At 50.1% G+C, this 21,197-nt stretch overlaps 1 protein-coding gene across 3 annotated transcripts in view; it reads right to left on the bottom strand.

Moving 5' to 3' along the window:
* LOC101939990 (adenosine receptor A1) overlaps positions 1-20,069 on the bottom strand; it is a 76,436-nt gene extending 56,367 nt beyond the window's left edge. Inside the window, exons 1-2 of one of the 3 annotated variants that reach the window (XM_005309933.4) lie at positions 19,781-20,069; positions 18,380-18,760 (exon numbers count right to left, since the gene is read on the bottom strand). In XM_005309933.4, the coding sequence (XP_005309990.1) occupies positions 18,380-18,720 (341 nt within the window). In that variant the 5' untranslated portion in view covers positions 18,721-18,760; positions 19,781-20,069. Of the gene's footprint in view, positions 1-18,379; positions 18,761-18,852; positions 18,922-19,178; positions 19,719-19,780 lie in introns of those variants that run through there. The other 2 variants (XM_005309934.5, XM_065592322.1) reach the window with 2 other exon arrangements.
* Between the last annotated feature and the right edge of the window lie 1,128 nt (positions 20,070-21,197).

The following is a 21,197-nucleotide window of genomic DNA, read 5'->3' as shown; positions in this document are numbered from 1 at the left end:
TGGATCCGTCACGTAGCGCCTGTATCGTCAACTCCCGCGAGCTCCCTTCACTTAGCCAGACAGGCATTTACACCTTTCTCTTCCCCACGGAGTGGCTGTCCAGTTTGCACCTCTGAGCGACATTTCAGCCTCGCTTGAGGCGATCACATGAAATGGATTCATGAGCTGTGCCCCGTCGCTACACCACAGGCTAGATGGCAGCAGCCTTGCCACTCACCCGCTTCCCCCGCCCCAAGCCACAACCTAAAACTCCTTTTGATATGCAAACTGTCAGACAGGAAGGAAATGGTTTGTGTGTCAGGGCTCTGGAGATTGAACCCGTCTGATTCCCTACAAATGTGTCTTCTCTTCTCCCGCATGCTCTGCCTGTTAGGAGAACAAGCACCCAGGGGAGACGCTCACAGAGCAACAATGAGGTGCGGCGCTTTGCATTTTCAACCACCAGCCCCGGGCTGCTCTGTCCCATGTTAAAACCCACTGTAGCATCTTGGCTTCCCCTCCATGCAGCATCCCCTGGGGGCCTCCCTCGGACTCTGCATGTTGCATGGCCTCTGCTGAGGAGTATATATAGCCTTAGCCTTCACCACACAGAGCTTCAGGATACAGAACAACCTCCTCACCCTGCTTGGACTCCTGCCCGAAAACTCCCCTTGGTCACGATGCCTGCACAAAATATTGGCAAGGGCTAGCCTGCCAGTGTGCCAAGACCACTGCCTCCCATGCTGACCAATATTCTCTCATTCTTTCCTTGTGCTCCCCAGTCTGTCTGTGTCCACCTGTTGTCTCTTGTTTTATACTTGAATTGTAACCTCTCAGACGGAGGGGCTGTCTTTTTGTTCTGTGTTTGTACAGCGCCTAGCACTGTGGAGTCCTGATCCGTGACTAGGGCTGCTAGGTGCTACATTAATACAAATAATAATAGTACTAATATATGTAATGAGTGGTGTGGGAGAAGTCAGCCAGGAGCTCCCAGTTACCCTTTCTCACACTACAAGATTGACCTGTCAGATCAGAGCAGGGGGTCCATCTTGTCCAGTGTCTGATCTCCAACAATGGCCAGTGCTAGATGTTGCAAAGGAAAGTGCAAGAAAGCCCCCAGTGGACGATTATGGAATCACCTGCCCTCAAGGGAAAGTTCCTTCAATTTCTGTCACATAGCGGTTGGTTTATAAGGGCTCACACCCCGTATGTTATTTTCCCCCTAGCTAATGTGATTGGAGATGTTCTCATTATAATAATAGATTATTTTAATCCCCCCCCAATAGATCTCAAAGTGATTTACAAAGGACGTCAGTATCATTATCCCCATTTTACAGACGGGGGAAATTGAGGCACAAGGCAGTTCTAAGTGACTTGCCAGAGGTCACCCAGCAGGCCAGTGGCAGGGCCAGGAATCCAACTCAGGTCTTCTGAGTCCCACTCTGGTACTCTATCCACTAGGCCACTCTTCCTCCCCTATACATGTCTATTTCTTTTTCAAATCAAGCTAAGCCTCCATGACATCCTGTGGGAGAGAGTGCCACTGGGTAATCAGAGTTCCACTGGCTGCATCTGAAGAAGTGGGATTTTTACCCACGAAAGCTTATGCCCAAATAAATTTGTTAGTCTTTAAGGTGCCACCGGACTCCTTGTTGTTTTTGTGGCTACAGACTAACACGGCTACCCCCGGATACTTGCCACTGGGTAACGATGCACCGTGTGAAAAAGTGTTTCCTTATAGACATTTTGAATTTTCTGTCCGTTTCAAGAGATGTTCAGACCAAAAAGGGATCGACATGACCACCCAGTCTGAGCTCCTGCACAGCACAGGCCAGAGAACCATCCCCAGGGATTCCTGCATCCAACCCAGAGCTCACGGCTAAGATGAAGCAGAGCTTTCAGAAAGACACTCCGCATGGTAGCAAGGAGGCATGCGAAGCCATCCAGAAGAAGACTCATGGCAGGTCTGGGTGGGCTTCTGCCAGTAAGACCATTTAGATCTCAGGTTTGCATTTATCACAGAGCAGGAGTTTTATTCTCCCTGAAAACAGGGTTACTGGTCCCTGGTAGTTCACAGGTACTGCCACCCCACCAAGCATATCCCTGCAGACTGCAAGTCTTAGGGGGAGGTGGGAAGACCCTATCAGATCAGATTCCTGACCCATTTGGCCATTGCCTTGTCTCTCACAGGGGCTAGCAGCAAAGTAAAGTGGGTAAGGGACCCAAGGTTTGTAAGTGCCAATACAAAGCCCTGTAGGACAACAGTAAGATCCTTCAGGCTTTCCAGAGCTGGAGGGGTGATGGCTCTTCGCCCTGCAACACCGGCTATGCGGTTTTGTTTGCTGTTCACTCAGGATTCACCAGGTTCTGCCGGGGAGCAGCTTCCTCCATGAGTAGCTCCAGCAAAACCAATAGGGCCACTTGCAGTGGAAGACAGTACTCAGCATGAATAAAGGGTGACACGCCCTGGTCCTACGGGGCTGCTGTGGACACAGGAGTTGAGGGAATCACTGTGTTTTTGGTTCAGTGACTATCCTGAAAAATCCCGCCAATTTCCGTTTGCTTCACACCACAACTGAATTTTTTCAGTTTTTGGTGCCAAAACCAAACCATCGCAAAACTTTTGTTCGGGTCAAACAGAACGTTTTCAAACCTGGTTTCGAAACAACATTTTGAAAGCGAAAAGTCCAAATGATTTGTTTAAAAAAAAATATCGGAATGAACCATTTCAAAGTCCTTGTTTTTACTGGGCTGAACCTATTTGCCACACTTGCAGATAATTTTGGTCGCCTCAAAACTGCATTTCCAGGTGAATTTCCTATTCTCCTAAAACATTTAAACTTGCTCTGCTGGCCTCTGCTGAGCGAAGGGTGGGATTCACTAGCCAGCGGCGTCCAGAGAGCTTTTTGCCAATCCAGGGCTGGTGATTACGATTTACTATTTGCATTACAGTATCACCTAGGAGCCCCAACCATGGACCAGGTCCCACGGTGCTAGGGGCTGTACAAACGCAAAATCAAAAGACAGTCCTTACCCCAGGGAACTTACAGTATCAGCAGTGCTTAATTTGTAACGAAAGAGGTGCTGGGGCTCAAGCCATTTTTTTTACATTCATAACCAATGCAGCAAGCCCAGAAGTGCCGCGGCTCTGACCTGCCAAGCTAGAGGTGCCGGGACTCAGCCCTAGCAAGCCAGGCACAAATTAAGCACCGAGTATCAGACAAAAGATAACAGCTGGATTTGGATACAGACAGATGGGGGAGCCCAACAGTGAGACAACACTAATCCGTGCCTTCCCCCAGGCTGATTGCAATTGCTGGTGTTGTTTATGAAAGTCCGTCTCCCAGCAGCCTGTTGGTTCAGATGGGTCACATCCCTGGTGGGCACTGACCCCTCCATATCAAGGCTCACTCTGCAAACAGGTGCAGAGGCCAGCAGCAACTTTGGGTGCTCACCTGGAGGACAACTTTAAGGCAGCAGACTGGCCTCAGAGCTCTGCCTTTGGGGCATTGTGCCGTAAGAGTATCAGGCCTGAAGCAGTTTCTCAGATCAAAGATGCAGGCTCTCTGCAGACATGCCTTCACAGCTTGCCTCCACCATGTGATTTCCCCCCAGGAATCCTGCAGGGAAGTCAAGACTTTGGTAAAGACACAGAGGAGGGAGCCAGTCCCACCCGCCGTTTCCCTCCGCTGATATCTCTACCAGCATCCTGGATAGGGGAGCCTATGGGCGGAAGTGGCCCTCGGCGGGGTTCTGTTCCTGACAGATGCTCCCTTTCATTCGTTTCCGGCCCCTTTGAACTTGTTCCGGCTTCCCAGTAGTTAGCACAATGAGTCGAGAGAGTGGCTGCAGGGCAGGAAGTGCAGGCCTGCGTGTCAGGGGGTCGGATGCATTGCAGATGGGGTGTGGGAAGAGTCCCTGCTCAGTTCTTCTAGGTATAGCTGGGGCTCCTGAAGTGTCCTTTGCTTCCATGCTGCTGTGGCATGCAAGGCACAGTATGGGAGCGAAAGGAGACACGTTACCCCCGCCTCTCCCCGCTGCCTTTAGGAACATTGCGATTTTCCTGCAAGATTCCTCCAGCAAACTCACATCACATGGTATCTCTCTGGCCCCCTTCATCATATAACAGGATCTGGGCAGTTCAGTCATTACCATTTTTACCCTTATCCCTCCGCTCTCCAGTAGGCAGGGCAGTGCTATTATCCCCATTGTACAGATGGGGAACTGAGGCCCGAAGAGACTAAAGGACTTGCCCAAGGTTATAAAGCCACTTGTGGAAGAGCAGGGAATTGAACCCAGCTCTCCCAAACACTAGGCTGGCACCCAACCACTGGACCATCCCTCCTCTCACACGTGACACCCAGTGAGCATCATCAACAACCCCATTTGACAGGCAACGAAGGCTCAGACAGAGGAAGTGACTTGCCCAAAAGCAGGGCCAGGATCCTAGTCTGGGGCTTCCAGCCTTGGGCTCCACCCTCCAGACTGTGCTGCCTGCCTCCCCCTTACAGAATTACACCTCACACTTTCAGACAATATTGGGCGGTGTTGCCCAGGTTGCTGCTGTGGAGATGGCAGCGTGCGAAGGGGAGGAATCTCTGAAAGAGAGAGGGGTGGTGGGTATCAAGTCAGAGCAAATAAGAAGCCTCGCGCATCCCTAAAACCCGCAGCAAGCTGAGCCTGCTCGGAGATCAGAGACATTTCGTTAAAACCCTTTTGCGGTACCTACACTTTTGGTCCAAGGAACCTGCAAAAGGCTTTTCCTGTGATATTTCCTGTCTTGGCATCTCCTGGGCACAGCTTGCACAGACAAGGGAGGGAAGCTCCATTTTCAGGTGCAGACCAGCTGAGCTCCTCATTCCACTGCCCTGGGGAAAAGGTTGGGTGGACGTGGGAGGAGGGAGCTAAGACATTGCCCTCAGCAGTGCTATGACTGGCAAGCAAGCGGGTAGCATAAAAATCAATGATTTTTTGGGGGAAAAAAATTAAATTGGATTTTTTTTAATTTAAATCAGATTTTGGATTGTTATTTAAATGAGTAAACCTGACATTCATATAAAATATGTGACAACTGGTCTGTAATTTTTGCCTGCTTAGGAATTTACCATGGAAAGTAGGTCACTTTCTTTCAATAAAGAACATTATAAATAGGTGCAAGAGAACATCAATAAGAGGAGGCCTCCAGATAGAATTCCAGGGCTGAGCTAAAATTATGCACGGTGGAAACAGGAGATGTGGAGCCGGAAGTTAATGAATCAAAATTGATGTGTCAGACAGTAGGCCTAATTGGTGGACAAAATAACAAAGAGAATGGGCTATTCCACCCACTGTTCCCCTTTGTGGGTCTTTAAAGAAAGGAATTTTACTGAAGAACAGAGAAAAGGACGGGAGGGAGGAACAGACAGAGGCTACTAGAGCAAAAGCTTCACCATCACAGCTGCTGCCCGCACCCTTTCCTGAGACCCAGGCCTTTGTCATCCTGATCTTGAGAAATGTCCTGACCAAACCAGGCTAGAGAGAGGGACGCAGATGACGCTACCAGTTCCGGGTTGATCCCAACCACCAACTGAGATGAGATGGGATCGGATTTTAACAACAGCTCCAGCCCTGCTCAAATAACTTCTCTTTTCCCTCAAACAACAATTATATCAGCTTGGATACCAGCTAAGAGACTGTCAAACAAGGGATGGTCTTCTCTCTAAAACCTCTCTCCAGCTAAAGGGAACAAAGGATGTTAGAATTAAACCCTTATTTAATACTTTGCATTGCAAAGGCTTTAACTGTTTTTCCTTCTTTTCTGCAATTTTAATAAAAGGTGAAAAGGCTGTTTAATGGTGTGTTTGCCATGGCACTAAGCAGGCGGAGGTCTCTGTAGACCAAACCTCAAACCTTGTTTAACGCTATTTAATGTTGGACAGTGACTTGGTTATGCTAACACTCTCGGCCTATATGTTCATAGATCCATAGATATTAAGGTCAGGAGGGACAATTGTGATCATCTAGTCTGAGCACAGGCCAGAGAACTTCCCCGATATAATTCCTAGAGCAGAGCTTTTAGAAAAACATCCAATCTTGATTTAAAGATGGTCAGTGATGGAGAATCCACCACGATCTTTGATAAACTGTTCCAGTGGCTGCTCTCACCGTTAAAGCTGTACGCCTTATTTCCAGTCTGAATTTGTCTAGCTTCAACTTCCAGCCACTGGATTGTGTTAGACCTTCCTCTGCTAGACTGAAGAGCCCATTATTAAATTTGTTCCCCATGTAGGCTGTGGTCAAGACTCCCTTTAATCTTTTCTTCATTACGATGAATAAATTGAGCTCTTTGAGGCTATCACTCTAATCTTTCAATCATTCTCGTGACTCTTCTCTGACTCCTCTCCAATTCATCAACATCCTTCTTGAATTATGGGCACAGAACTGGACACTGTATTCCAGCAGTGATCACACCATTGCCAGTGGTCAAGTTAAAGTTAGTTTTGATCTCTAAGTACGTTAGAAAAGTTTCTTTACTGAATAGCTGGCCAACCATCTGTATTCCATGGCCGTCCCAGTCTTTGAAGCTCTCTGGTTTGCAGTTTGGGTTAAGAGCTGGATTATGTGCAATGGGTGTCACTGGTGAGGGAAAAGAATTGATCTTATCTCTAGTTCTACCCCAAACCCCTAGAGAAGCCTTTGCTAAAGGATTTGTGTAAATTTCTGGCAGGCGTGATTTTTTCATTAATCCATGGCAGCCTAGCGATGTTTACACTGTAGCAATTTTCTTGTTCAATAGGATCCCCTGTTGGGCTGGGTTACAGCGCCCCCAGTCCACTTCTGCTGTGAGCTGGTTGGCTTGCTAGCACCATAGAATATTTGAAGCAGTTAGTCTACCCTGTTTACTGGGTCTATACAAAGTATCTGCTCTCACTCTTGATCTTTTTTTATTCCGTATAAATTCTAAACAAGCGCTTCTATATTTCTGCTGGGGTTTTATCTGGGATAATCACAGAAAGATTTTGAAACAAGACAGATCCTTAGCAGAATATTCATTTTGACTATTCTTCCCAACCAAAAAATTGCATGCTGTCCCCAGCACGCCAGAGCTTGGTTCATTGGCTGACGGAGTGGTTTGACATTTAATCTTAGAGCTCTTCGAGGTAGTTTGAGATTTGAATTTCCAGGTACCTTATAGAACTTGTTACCTGTTTGTACGCAAATGTTTTCTGAAGGAGTGACTTTTCAGAGTCTGGCAAATTTACAGCTAGCATTTCAGATTTGGCATAAATTATGTTAAATCCGGGCACTTTCCCAAAGCTCTCATTTCTTCAGAAACTAATTTTAGGAAAACTTTTGGGTTAGATAAAAATAATATTACATCATCAGCATATAAGGCTCTTTTCTAGGGTGTCAGTACCAGGTTTTAAGCTAGAGCAACTGTTGCTGCTGCTGTGTTTATCTCAACTTCTCTCTTCCCCAAAAGAACAGTTACCATCATCTTGGATTCCAGCTAAAAGACTGTCAAACAAGAGGGGTTTTCCAAAAAACTCTCTCCACCGAAAGGGAGCAAGGGATGTTAGAATGAAAGCCTGATTTAATCATTTACATTGCAAAGGCTTTAGCTGTTTTTTCTCCTTTTCTGTCTCTTTATTAGAAGGTTAAAAGGAGTTTTCATGGTGTGTTTGCCATGGTACTGAGCAGGTGGAGGTCGCTATATGCCAAAGCTTATTTAACATTGTTTATTGTTGGACAGTGACTGGATTATGTTAACACCTTTAGCCCATATATTCCATCTAAATTAATATCATAGGGCTAAACTAATTATAATCTATTACAACATTTAAATAAAAAATAAATATTAGAACATAAGAATGGCCATACTGGGTGAGACCAATGGTCTATCTAGTCCAGTATCCTGTCTTCTGACAATGGCCAATGCCAGGTGCTTCAGAGGGAATGAACAGAACAGGTAATCATCAAGTGATCCATCCCCTGTTGCCTAGACCCAGCTTCTGGCAAACAGAGGCTAGGGACACCATCCCTGTCCATCCTAGCTAATAGCCATTGATGGACCTATCCTCCATGAATTTATCTAGCTCTGTTTTGAACCCTGCCATAGTCTTGGCCTTCACAACATCCTCTGGCAAGGAAATCCACAGGTTCACTGTGCATTGTGTGAAAAAATATTTCCTTTTGTATGCACTGAATCCGTGAGCCTCTAGCAATAACTCTGCTTTTCTATATAAAGAGTCAGGGGCAAAACATCTAGCTTTTGAGGTAACGCTTTATAAATATTACCCAACAACAGTAAATAAGCAATGTATCATTCATCATTTTCTGCCATTTTAAAAATGTATAATTAATAAGAATCTGAAAATATTAAGCTATTCATTGATTTAAGCAATTATATATAGTTACAGCGTTCCCCCTCGGAAGCAAAAAAGATGAACCAAATCTAGTGTAAAGGTTTTATTTAGTTGTAAATCAACACATTTTAAATGGTTATGTCAAGCAGTAAAAAGGCACCGTTCTTTAGAAAATAACTGACGTACACATGGGGAAGTTGATTAAAACACAATTTAAATCGAGGCTTGCCACTCGGTGATTTAAGTCATGATTTAAAATCACTGATTTAAAGGGCCTTGATTTAATTCAATCCAGCCTGCAAGTAGGGACGCTGAGAGTCAGGACAGAAAGCAGAGGGTTTTAAAAAGGAATGAAGGATTAGGAGAGGAGATCACTGTGGTTAACCTGCTGAAGCAGCAGCAGCAGCAAGAGCAGATTTCTCCTTGCACTTGTGCGTGTGTGTGTGTGTGTGTGTGTGCGCGTGTGCATGCATGAGAGAGAGAGACCAGTGCAGCTGCCCCACCATTATTTCTGAGATGACCCAGCAGAGGAAGGTGCCTGGGTTGGTACCTACTGGTTTTCAGTGGTGACATCCCATACACTGTTCTCCCAGAAACAGGGAACAGATATACAGGGTGCTGCAGCACAACCCAACCCAGTCCAGCTGTGCTCAGATTCTTATTATTTTTTTGTATTGTGATGATAGCCCCTGCCCCAACGAGCCTACAATCTTCTCTGCATGGACATCAAAGAAAGCCACTTACAGGCCGTTTTATTTTTCTTTCCTTCTGCCTGTTGACATGTATCTATTTATTAACTGACAGGGTCAGTTATTTAAGCAGTTTACCCCCTCTTTCACTGGGAAGATAGATGCAGAACAATTGGTGATGCAGCTTTAGACAAAACCAGGTACATTCATTCAGGGGAGTCCTAGGGCTGGTGTTAGACAGGAGCTGTGGCTACATGATCATAATGGTCCCTTCCGGCCTTAACCTCTATAAATGTAGGAAGGTCTCTAAAAAGACTAAATCTCCTGTTTGCCACACAAAAAAACAAAGTATAATGTCACCTGGGCCTGCTGGCGTCTCAGCCTCCTGTGCATTAGAGCCTGAACACATAATCTTAAGAGTCACCAGGCTCTCCCCAAACCAGGCACTCACTAGCATTGCTTGGCAGTCACTTTCCAAGACAGCCTATTCTCAGTCAGACACCTCTACGAGCAGTAAGAGCTTGCCAAGAGCTCAGCACGCTGGGTGCACATTGGGTGCTGAGTTCTTTGGAACATCTGGTCCTGGCTATGCTTGGGAACCTTGCCCTGAGCTGTATTGAAAATCATGGTCGGGGGAGTGCTTAGAAACCACGAGGGAAGGTTATTCCCCTGTTGTGAACCATGCATTCCATTCCCGAGCAAAGTGTTCTTTTCCACGCTGATTTGGCCTTGTATTTGTGAATGCAAACTTCGGAGTGAGACATGCACCCAGCCTAGCAGAGACAGAAGCCGGGCGTTTTACCGTGAGCAGCCAAGCCGCTGCTGATCCCTGCCCACCAGTTCCATGGGTCAGCTCTGCCGGCAGCACAGAGCGTGTCCATGCTGCGAGTATCTCCTGTTTGTCTTGCAGGCACGAGGTTCAGAACGTTCCAAAGCGGCCGAGGCATCTGATTAACATTTGGATCACTTCACACGTGGCTTCTTACATAGCAAAAAAACGGGAGCCAGGCAAGGAAAGCACTCAGCACTCTGGGTTCCCTCACATCTGTTGCTCTGCTCCTTGACTTAATTTGATCATGCAGGTTTCTGGAAAAGTGCACTGCGGGGGAGGAGGGGCACAGAGTTGAAGCAGGAGCTTTAGCTTTAATCACTGGGTTAATGCTCAGGAGTCTCTTGCTAGGATGCAAAACAAAGCGTTTCCCAGTGAGCCAGCCTGCCTATTTTATAGCGGTAACTGCAAAGTCTGCTTGCCCTGCTAGGTGAGCACTAGATTGCAGAACAGAAAATACTAGTAATTGTGGGTAGCGATAATACGGTGCCTTGCCGTGGGGCTTCCATGTGAGGAGCTTTTGTGAAATAACCCTGTGAGCTAGCTGGGTGTTATCCCCATTTTGCAGGTGCGGACAACAGAGGCAGAGAAGGTCAAGTCAAACTGTTCAAACGCGGGGCCAAATTCAGTCCATTCACGTTGTTCTCTCATCTGGCCAGTGGTCCCTACTGGAGCATAACTTCCCCATTGCCAGTAAATGGCTGAATGTGAAGAGCCCTCCTGAAGCCAAGTGACCCCACTACTCTGGGGTCTGAAAAACAAGCAAGACCCTGAGACAGAAGTCCCAGAACTCAGGCGGATACTGATTTTGGCTGAAGACCAGCGTGGCTGCTTGCACAAAGATGGAGCTAAGGTGCTGGCCAAGGACCCATTGCTCCTGCTCCACTCACAGGGAGCCAGCAGCATCAGACAAGCATTCCCCCATCTGCTACCGGCACGCCTGCCCTGCCAACAAACACAGAGCCAGTGCTTGCTGTGGGAGCTACTGATAGGAGATGGGGCCCTGGGACAATTTAAGAGCAAACAGAACAGCTGAAAGGGTTGGCCTTATTGCCCTTCAGCAGACAAGGTGGCAGCTGCTTGTCAGAGCCCCACCTTGCCACTGGTCTCCACCAAGCAACTGTCCTGCCTTGGGCGGTCAGCGACAGTGGTCCATGTTGGGAACCTCCCTTCCTCAGAGCTACTCTGCTTAACTTATCTTCAGTACTTCTATGCAGTGGCCAATTTAGAGTTAGTGGGGCCCTGTGCTTAGCTTCATTTTTGGGGGCCCTCCTTGGGACCCAGCCAAGAAAAAGAACATTCTCTCATCTCTCCCTGCCCCCGTTTTTCATTATTTTTTTCCCCCTTCATCCTCCTCCTATAAGTAATAGGAAGTAAATGAAAATAAAGTAAGGTACCTTGATTGTTTTTGTAGTCTAACTTATTTTTCCACAGACCACTTGAAAAATCGCTGACCACTTAATGATCTTTCCAAATACTGTTTGTACCGTTAGCTAACTATTGTAAAGCGCTTTGGATAAGAGCGCTTTATTAAAAAAAAAAATGTAAAAAAACATTGGGGTCTAGCCAGGACTTAGGGTGTGAGATGGAGCTCAGAATGGGGGTGCAGAGTCTGGGAGGAAGTTAGGGTGCAGGAGCAGGCTGGGAGTTGGGGTGCAGAGTCTGGTTAGGAGTTAGGGTGTGGGAAGGGGCTCAGGGCTGGGGCAGGGGGTTGGAGTGTGGAACGCTTACCTGGGGCAGCTCCTGTTTGGTGTGAGGGGTGCAGGTTGGGATGTGGGGTGTGTATAAAGGAGTCAGGGAGGGCAGGGGGTTGGGGGTGTAGGCTGGGGTCGTGGGGGTGCTCCCAGTCCCCTGCCCTGAGTGGCTCATGGCAGGGGGTTGGGAGGGGTATGTGTAGAGGGAGTGTGGAAATCCTGCCTTTGCTCCGCCTTGCCCCGATTCCACCTACTTCCCCAAGGCCCTGCCCCCACCTCTTCTCCGCCTCCTCCCCCTCCCTCCCGGATTGACCTGAGCACCAGCAAACAGCTGTTTGGTGGCGGGGGAAGCACTGGGAGGGAGAGGGAGAGGGAGGGGCGGGAATGCGGCACACTCAGGGGAGGAGGTTTGGGAGTGGAGAGCTTAGTTGTCGGTGAGTGCGGAGCCTGCAGCAGGAGCCCCAGGAGCTGGCAGGACCAAGCTTCTGCCCCCGCAGCTGCCCAGCCCTGGGGCCCCCTGTCATTGGGGGGCCCGTGCCAGGACACCCTGTGTTTCACTGTAAATCCACCTCTGCTTATATGGCCCCTACTGCTGTAGTATCTGAGCCCCACCCAGTCTGGAACAATATTAGGTGCTATTATCCCCTCTGTACAGATGGAGAAGCGAGGCAGAGAGAAACTACGTGACTTTCCCAAGGTCACCCAGGAAGGCTGTGGTGGAGCAAAGAATTAAACCCAGGTCTCCAAGTTCCCAGACTAGCTCCCATATCACTTGGCCATCCTTCCAGCACAGCCAACAGCCTGATCGTGGCTAAAAGCCTGATCCAGCGAGGGCTGGTTTATCAGCCCACTGTGCCACGCTCATGCTGGCAGACAGCCTGCTTTCTCTGCCTGGAAGGCAATGCCTGCTTGCACTGCGTGCTCTGCCTTTGAGCTGTCAGGCCCTAGTCCTCCCCAGCCCAATGGGACAGAGGTGAAAGAGGCGAGAAACGGCTGGTGCAGAGAAGGTCAGAGCAGATCCCACGCTGCTGCGTGACAGGGTGGCGGCATGTCTCACTCTCTCTCTATGTAAATCTCTTCTGCGGTTGCTGACAGATTCCAGAATCCTATCACAGCCCGGTTCTCTGCACTCTAGTGTCTTGGTGCCTGAACTGCCAGACACAGGACCCTGGGCTAGCAGCCCTCCCTGGGGTTTCCCAAACGCCAGCTGGGAGATAGAGGCGTGGGGCTTACGCTCTAGATGTCTCCAAACTGCTCTTCCTGACTCACCACCCCCTTTAAAAGGCACCTATTCCTCTGCCCTATCCCACCAGCCAATCACAGCCCGCTCATCCCTGGCACTGTGCGAGCCAGGCTACGTAGGGCAGGGACACTGCCCGGCACTTTATCACCATACTTCCCCCAAGCAGCCTGATCTGCAGAGATGCCGAGCACCCAGGTGTGCCGATCAACTCCGTTGACCCAGGGGTCAAGCTGGGCAGCTGTGCCACTGCAGCCGCTGACTGCCGCGACAGGAAGGGTTCTTCCATCAGCAGAGTTCATCCACCGCTCCGAGAGGCGGTAGAATTCTTCCATCGACCTCGTACTGTCTGCAATGGGTTGGCTTAACAACATTGCTGAGGTGTGTGGATTTTTCATACCCCTCCCTGAGCACTGTAGCTGGGTCAACCTGGCCTTAGCGTCATCCTGATCAATGGTGCTTAAAGGTGCAAGCTCCAGACCCAGTAAGCATATTTTTGGAGTAATTTTAACACCCGGGGGTGGGGGTTACACAGAGATAAACCAGGTATAAAATTATAGCTGGTTCTAGCTTGGAAAAAATCCTTTATAAACATTGTCTGTCCCAGCCTTGAACTACGATATTGTACCACTGCAGCCTTAACTACTACACTAATGAGCTGTGTAGGGATGCGACCTGCTTTGCTATTAGTTTACTATGGCAAATACACATAAAAGCAAAGAAATTCCCACAGCAAGACATTTGTTAGAAATGTAAGGTTTAGTCTGTAAAACAAGGGAAACACCAGACAATTCTCAGTCAGGAGCCCGGCTAACTACTCCCTGGTTGCCTCACTAGCCCTGCCCATACAGATGGGAGATTCCTTCGGCTTCCACCCCTTGAGTCACCCTCTTGAGAAGGCCTAGAGATCTCTGAACGACAATCCTTCCGGCACGCGTGGGCTGGGAGAGATCGTCTTTTAGTTCTGTGTTTGTGCAGCGCCTTGCACAATGGGCTCCTGGTCATTATTGGGGTTCCTAAGTGCTAACGCAATAGAAATTAATAATAATAAGGAATAATAACGGTCATATCATCATGTATCCAAAAGTGCAGTCAGAGCTCAGTTTGGTGGAGGGGGGAGTACAGCTCTCATGGGTGCATGGATACTGCCTTAGGAGCACCGGAAAACAGCTGTTTGGTGGCAGGGGAAGCACTGGGAGGGAAAGGGAGGGGCGGTGCATGGATATTGCCTTAGGAAGGCTGTTAGATAGGAGATGGGCAAGCTGCAGGGACAAACCTGGTGCTGGAATTTCAACTGTGCATCCCCCCGCTGCTGTGTTTAAATTCTTACCTCCTGGCCAAACTGACACTGTTGTTTTTTTTTTTTAAATGTGGGATAAATAGAATATTCTAATAAAAGGAGAAAGCCAGTCTGGACTAATCAGGCCATCACGCTCACCTCAAGAGCTGGGGAGTGGGGGTGGGGGCTGTCGCTCGCAGAGGGGATGGTAGCCCTGCCAGGACACCCTGTCTAAACAGTCCAAAAAAGCAAACTCTGGTTGTTCAGCTGGGTTGTGGCCACAGCAGGTCCATGCAGTGTAGAGATAAGTTTGCGGAAGATTATAATTTAGAGACGCTCCCTCATAAGGGACAGTATGATGAATATAGGAGTTTAGAGCTGTGCCCAGCGAGCGGGGAAGGGGGGTGGAGAACCCAGTATAACTGTGCAGAGCGGTTCACCACAGACGCTCTCTAGTTTGTTTTATTAAAAGTTTTATTCCTTCCTCATTCACCGCTTTGTTGCTTAATGAACCCCAAGATCATTACTTGCTGTCACAAGTGCCGAACGAGAAGGAAACCGCAACTAATAAGAGGAAAAACAGAGAAAGATGAATCATCGGGGATCCTTAAAGAAGTGATCATTAAAGGGTGGCCTGTAGACAGGGGCGGCTCCAGGCACCAGTGCACCAAGCGCATGCCTGGGGCGGCAAGCCACGGGGGGGGCCTGCTGGTCGCTGTGAGGGCGGCAGTCAGGCTGCCTTCGGTGGCATGCCTGCGGGAGGTCCGCCAGTCCCGCAGTTACGGCGGCGGGTACGCCGAAGGCATGGGACCAGTGGACCTCCCGCAGGCACGCCGCCGAATCTGTGTTACCAGCAGATCTCCCGCAGGCATGCCGCCGAAGGCTGCCTGACTGCCGTGCTTGGGGTGGCAAAATACATAGAGCTGCCCCTGCCTGTAGAAATAAGCAGTTGCTGCCCAAGTAGAAGAGACCATTGGAACTGCAGACCTGAGCTTGCTGTGATAGATGGGGTGATTTTCCCGGGCAGTAAGGTTGTACAGAAGGTCCACGAGGGTCATTTAGGAATTGAGAAGTCCAAACAATGAGCACGAGAGGTGCTGTATTGGCTGCGGAGCAACCACAACATTACTAATGTGGTAGGAAACTGCTTTTCATGCTTGAAATACAAGCCATGCCAAGAGACAGAGCCGCTGAGAACTCACCCAGTTCCACAAAGGCCTTATGAGAAGGTCGGCACTGACTTATCTACCTGGCAATCAAAGGATTCTTTAATAGTCACAGCTTATTATTCTCTGTATCCAGAAATTTGCACACTGCACAGTACTAATAGCAAGTCAGTGATAGGCGGCATGAAGGGAATCTTCTCCAAACATGGAATTGCAGATGAAGTCTTTAGTGCTAATGGGTCTAGGGTGACCAGATGTCCCAATTTTACAGGGACAGTCCTGATATTTGGGGCTTTTTCCTATATAGGCTCCTATTACCTCCCACCCCCGTCTTGATTTTTCACACTTGCTGTCTGGTCACCCTAAATGGGTCACAATTTTACAGTGCAGATTTAGGCAATTTGCCATAGATTGGGATTTTCATCACAAAACATCAAGCCCAAATTACCCCCAATTGAATGGGCTTGTGGAAAGGTCAATACGGACAGTAACAGACACTTTAAAAAGATTTTTGACAGTGGAGGTGATTTGTATAAAGCATTAGTGGTTTACCAAAGTACACCCCTGGAGAATGGCTTTTCTCCAACTCATCTGGTAATGGGAAGAAGGATCAGATCTAATGTACCAATCACTAATAACTTGCTGAAATCTCATGACAATGAAACCATGCAGAAGATGAAAGAAAATCAGAAGTGGAAGCAGAATTATTTTGACAAAAGGGCCCAGGATCTCCCATCTCTTAACCCAGGTGATAGAGCAGGGGTAGGCAACCTATGGCACGTGTGCCGAAGGCGGCACGTGAGCTGATTTTCAGTGGCACTCACACTGCCCGGGTCCTGGCCACCGATCTGGGGGGTTCTGCATTTTAATTTTAAATGAAGCTTCTTAAACATTTTAAAACCTTTATTTACTTTACATACAACAATAGTTTAGGTATATATTATAGACTTATAGAAAGAGACCTTCTAAAAATGTTAAAATGTATTACTGGCACGCGAAACCTTAAATTAGAGTGAATAAATGAAGACTCGGCACACCACTTCTGAAAGGTTGCCTCCCCATGATAGAGTGTGCCGGAGGAATCACACGTCTAATATTTGGGGCCAAAGGGGTACCATTAAAGAACAGCTGCATCCAAGGTTTTACGTAGTCCAGACAGACAAGGGGGACACATTTTAATCAAAGGGATCTATGAGTAATCCCAGAAAGTTCCAACACGTTGACAGCTGATGTGGACTCTGGCATTTCCCAACTGGCTAATCCTTTATCATCAACATACAAAGAAGAAACTGGCAAGGAACAAGAGAACAACTAATGAAAGGCTGATACTGAGAAGATCAGAGAGGGAGATAAAACATCCTGAAAGACTCAGAGAGACTTGCTAACCTGGAGAAAGGGAAAGTGAGTGGTAAAGACTCACTCCAGAGAGATATTAGATGGTTGTTAGCTGTTTATTTATATATGTGTGTATTTAAGAACTAATTGGTTTTTCTTTAAGAGGGAAGATGCAGAGAGATGTTTGTGGAAGATTATAATGTAGAGATGCTCCCTCATGAGTATGATGAATCTAGGAGTTTAGAGATATGCCCTGGAAGCTGGGTGGAGAACCCAGAGTAGCTGTGCACAGCAGTTCACCACAGATGCTCTCTAGTTTGTTTTATTCAAAGTTTTATTCTTTTCTCATTCACTGCTTTGTTGCTAAATGAACCCCAAGATCACTATGTGCAGCCTGGTCTGGGGGTGCCACCCCTCTCCCTCTGCCATGGAGCCCTGGGAAAAAGCAGCAGAGAGGAGCCAGCCAGGGACTCCAGTCAGTAGGAGCAGAAGCAGCCAAAGCAGGAACCTCAGGACATTCAGAGAACTTCCTACAGTACATATGCATCTAGAAGCCACACATCTATGCACCACATCTATGAAACAATGCAGCTCCAGCACCACCACATCTAGCAACCATGCAGATCCCCACCCCCTTGCCATGCATAGCCAGCGCCTCTACCCAGCTCCCACGGCACCATGTGTTTCAGGGTCTCTGCTGGGAAAAGGCCACGAAGCCTGGCAGCCCAAGAGCACCAGGGGAGCAGCGGAGAAGTGAAGGGGTTAAACATTTCCTATCAGCGCTACAGAGTTCAAACAAAGGGCATTCCCCCGCCGCCCGCATTCTGCCCAGGCACAACATGATGGCAATTAGACATCACTTACTATGGGCTTGGCTTTGTCAGCAAACATAATAGCCAGGAGGAAAAGGGTCTCAGAATTTCCTAACTTCTGGAGCATCTCCCTAGCCAGTGCTTCCTCTGGGAAGGCAGTTCTGCCCCAGGACGGAGAGGGGAGCAGGTGGCAAGTGTTGATTAGAACACTGGCTCCCTCTCTGCTCCAAGGCAGCACCAGCACTGGCCCCTCAGGAGCCCCCGCGTAGCACGGGCACCAGACTCGCTGGGGGCTTTGGATGCCCCAGAGCCATTATAATCAGACACTGGGTTTCCAGGCCCCACTCTGAGCCAGGAGTCAGGCCGGGGCTGTCTTCACATTCCTGCTGTCTGAAGCATGCCACTGTCATGCAGCTAATCCTCTCTCTAGTGGTGCTCAGCTCCAGGGCATACTTCTTTGTTCTGTGCCGGCCTGGGAGTGTGTAGGGCAGTGGGGGTGGAGGGGTTACATAGCCACGTGGCGCAAGGCACATGGCAACAGGAGCACAATTCACAGGCACATTCTAAATAAACACATCCCGGGAGGAAGTGTTGAAGCAGTGTTAAGTGTGTGGGCAGGCCAGAGTAGAGCAAGCAGCTCTGTATCAGGTACAGCTTCTGGGCCTCTTCTCCCCATAGCATCTAGGGCAGCCGGTCACTGTCTACCAGCACCCCTTGTGGAGCTGGACACATTCACTGCCATCATGATCACTACGGGCTGGCCTGTCAATGTGGCAGGTGTGTACAGCATGGCAGATGGATAGACCCTCTGGCCATCCAGCCCTCTAAGCAGGATGGAGACACGAGGGGGTTGGAGACATGAGTGTGGCCCTGCTGCTGCAGAGGGAGGTGGGGTGTTCCTGATCTCAGCCAGGATTATAGATGGACCTGTCTTCATGCTGCCAGCAGCAGCGTCCTGGCTCTGTCACAAGGTGACAGCAGAGGCTCTGCTGCACCCAGGGGATTTCCTACCTTAGGGGGATCTTCACCCGCAGGTAGCGATCCACAGCGATGGCCAGCAGAGCCAGGATGGAGCTTTCAGTGAGGATGAGGACAGGGCAGGCCACCATCAGGCAGGTGTAGAACTCCATCTGCGGCCCAATGTTGATAACGATGGCGAGTGGGATGACCAGGGTGCCCACCGCCACATCAGCCACGGCCAGCGAGACAATGAAGCTGAAGGTGGCATCCTGCAGAGCCTGGTTCTTTTTGACAGCCCAGATCACCAGGATGTTCCCTGGCACAGACACCAAGGCAATCAGCACTTCGATGGTGATGTAGGCAGCCTGGAAGGCAGAGACGGACTGTGCCATAGTGCCCTGATCCCCGCTGGAGACAGGGCCCGTCGGTCACCTGCAAACACATGGGGAAGACAGTTACCCCTGGCATTGGCATTATGCCTAGCCCACCAACTGGAGAGCAGCTGTGAGGACAGCAACCCTCACCTGTCCGTCCCCTTGCTGGCCATCTCCCTCACTGGCTCATCCCCGAACCGGCCACCACCCTGCTGGCCACACCTCCCCCACTGTACACCCACCCTCCAGCCAGCCACTTGTCCACCTCTCTCAGCAGCCCAGCCCACCCCACCCCTCAACTGGCCACCCCGTCCCACCTGGCCACTCCCCTTCCACCTGTCCACCCTCCATCCGGCCACCTCCTCTCACCTGTCCACCCCTCTCCCACCTGTTCACCCCGCCTCCCTCGGCAGCCCACCCAAGCCGGTCACCAACTCCCACCTGTCCACCACCACCCAGCCGGCCACCCCCCTCACCTAGGCAGGTCCCTGCCCCCCGGAGCAGCGGGCGCCTCCCAGCCGCGCTGGCCCGGCTCCGAAGTGGCTGCGTCCCGCACGCCCGTGCGCTTCTCTCTGGCAGGCAACGCGCGACTCCCGGCGGGGCAGCGGCGGACTCAGCCCGTGCGAGCGGCCGCCCGGGCTATTGGGTCTCCGCCATCCCGCGCCCGCAGCCGGCTCCTTGCCCTTGGCAGCCCGGGCTCGGGCTCAGCAGCCCCGGCGGCGCTCAGCAGCCGACACCGCGCCCCCAGCCCGGCTCCACTCGCCGCCTGCAGCCTCCCCGGCAATCACATGGCCACACGCGCCGCGCTCAGCCCCTGCAACATTTTAAAGAGCTAGCGGCGGCTCCGCACCACTGGACCGGGCAGGGGGCGGCGGCCAGGGGCTCGGAGCCCTTCGGCTGCACTGGCGCCTAGCTCAGGATCAGGCCCAGAACCAGCCCCAGGATCCGGATCAGCCCCAGAACCAGCGCCCGAGGCAGCAGCAGACTCAGCCCCCCACCCCACAGCGAGCTCCAGCACGAGCCCCATCTCCAGGACCGCCCCACCCAGAACCACACCCTGGCTCCACCCGAGCCTCACCCCTCGCTGCGCGGTTTGCTTTGCAGAGTGATAGATTAGTGGGTCCAACGGCGGCGTCCGCCCTCAGGCTCTGATGAAGTGCCAGGCACGGGCTGTGCCGGCATCACCCTCTGTCCTTGCCGCGGTGAAAAGTGCCTGCAGCTCCCGTTTGCCAAGGGACCCGGCGCAGCCCGACAGTGGGACTGTCAGCCCGGGCAGAACTCCCAGGAGGACGGCATGTAAACACCGCCTGCGTTGTGGGGATGAATTCCCCCAGCACCTCCTGGGCCCTGTCCAAATCAAGCCCCCAAGGAGCTTGGCTGGAAGTGCCTGTGAACAGAAGAGATGCAGAAGGCACACTCATGGTCTCACCTGCACACTTATGTTTAATTCACCAGAGCCAGATTCGGACCCCCTTACTCATGCTGGAGAGAGTCTGGCGGAGAGAGTCCAGCGGAGGGCAACAAAAATGATTAGGGGGCTGGGGCACATAGCTTAGGAGGAGAGGCTGAGGGCACTGGAGTTATTTAGTCTACAGAAGAGAAGAGTGAGGAGAGATTTAATAGCAGCCTTCAACTACCTGAAGGGGGGTTCCAAAGAGGATGGAGCTCGGCTCTTCGCAATCCTGGCAGATGACAGAACAAGGAGCAATGGTCTCTAGTTGCAGTGGGGGAGGTCTAGGTTGGATATTAGGAAACACTATTTCACTAGGAGAGTGGTGAAGCACTGGAATGAGTTATTTAGGGAGGTGGTGGAATCTCCACCCTTAGAGGTTTTTAAGGCCTGGCTTAACAAAGCCCTGTCTGGGATGATTTAGTTGGTGTTGGTCCTGCTTTGAGCAGGGGGTTGGATTAGATGACCTCCTGAGGTCTCTTCCAACCCTAATATTCTATCATTCTATATTTGGGAGCACCACTAAGAGCTCCTCTGACATCAGCAGGGCTAGGCACAGACTCAGGAACTATTCCGTGTTAGGGGAGTTGGGTCAGGACCTAGGTTTGGAGGCAGAACTGGGTCTGAAGAGATGCCAACAACATTCAAGGCCACACCTGTGCCATATGCCCCAGAAGAAGCTGGTTAGCTGTGCTATCCTGCTACCTGTGGAATTTCCTGCCCCCCTCCCCCCCCGGTATTCCCCAATAGCAATGCACTGTCTGCATTTGCAAGGCTACTGAATAACTATGAACGCCTGCCTGGACCAATATCCAGCCCCTTCAGTCCTAAAATCAACATGCACAATTAGCAGAGACCGGGAAGTTTACATAACTAGATTTGTCTTAGATTAATTATTAGGTGTAGTTCAAGCAAGAGTCTCCAAAATATCAGGGACCACGTGTAGCTATGAAACTGTACTGCCTTTCGCTTTGTGTCCCAAACCCTTAAAGGGTGGAGCTCACGCAGGTCAGTAGCCATTATGTTCCCAGGATTCAGCAGGGAT

The sequence above is a fragment of the Chrysemys picta genome, chromosome 4 (assembly GCF_011386835.1).
Source record: "Chrysemys picta bellii isolate R12L10 chromosome 4, ASM1138683v2, whole genome shotgun sequence".
Lineage (NCBI taxonomy): Eukaryota > Metazoa > Chordata > Testudines > Emydidae > Chrysemys > Chrysemys picta.
Note: the sequence above shows the minus strand (reverse complement) of the source record. Positions and strands in the feature narration are given on the sequence as shown.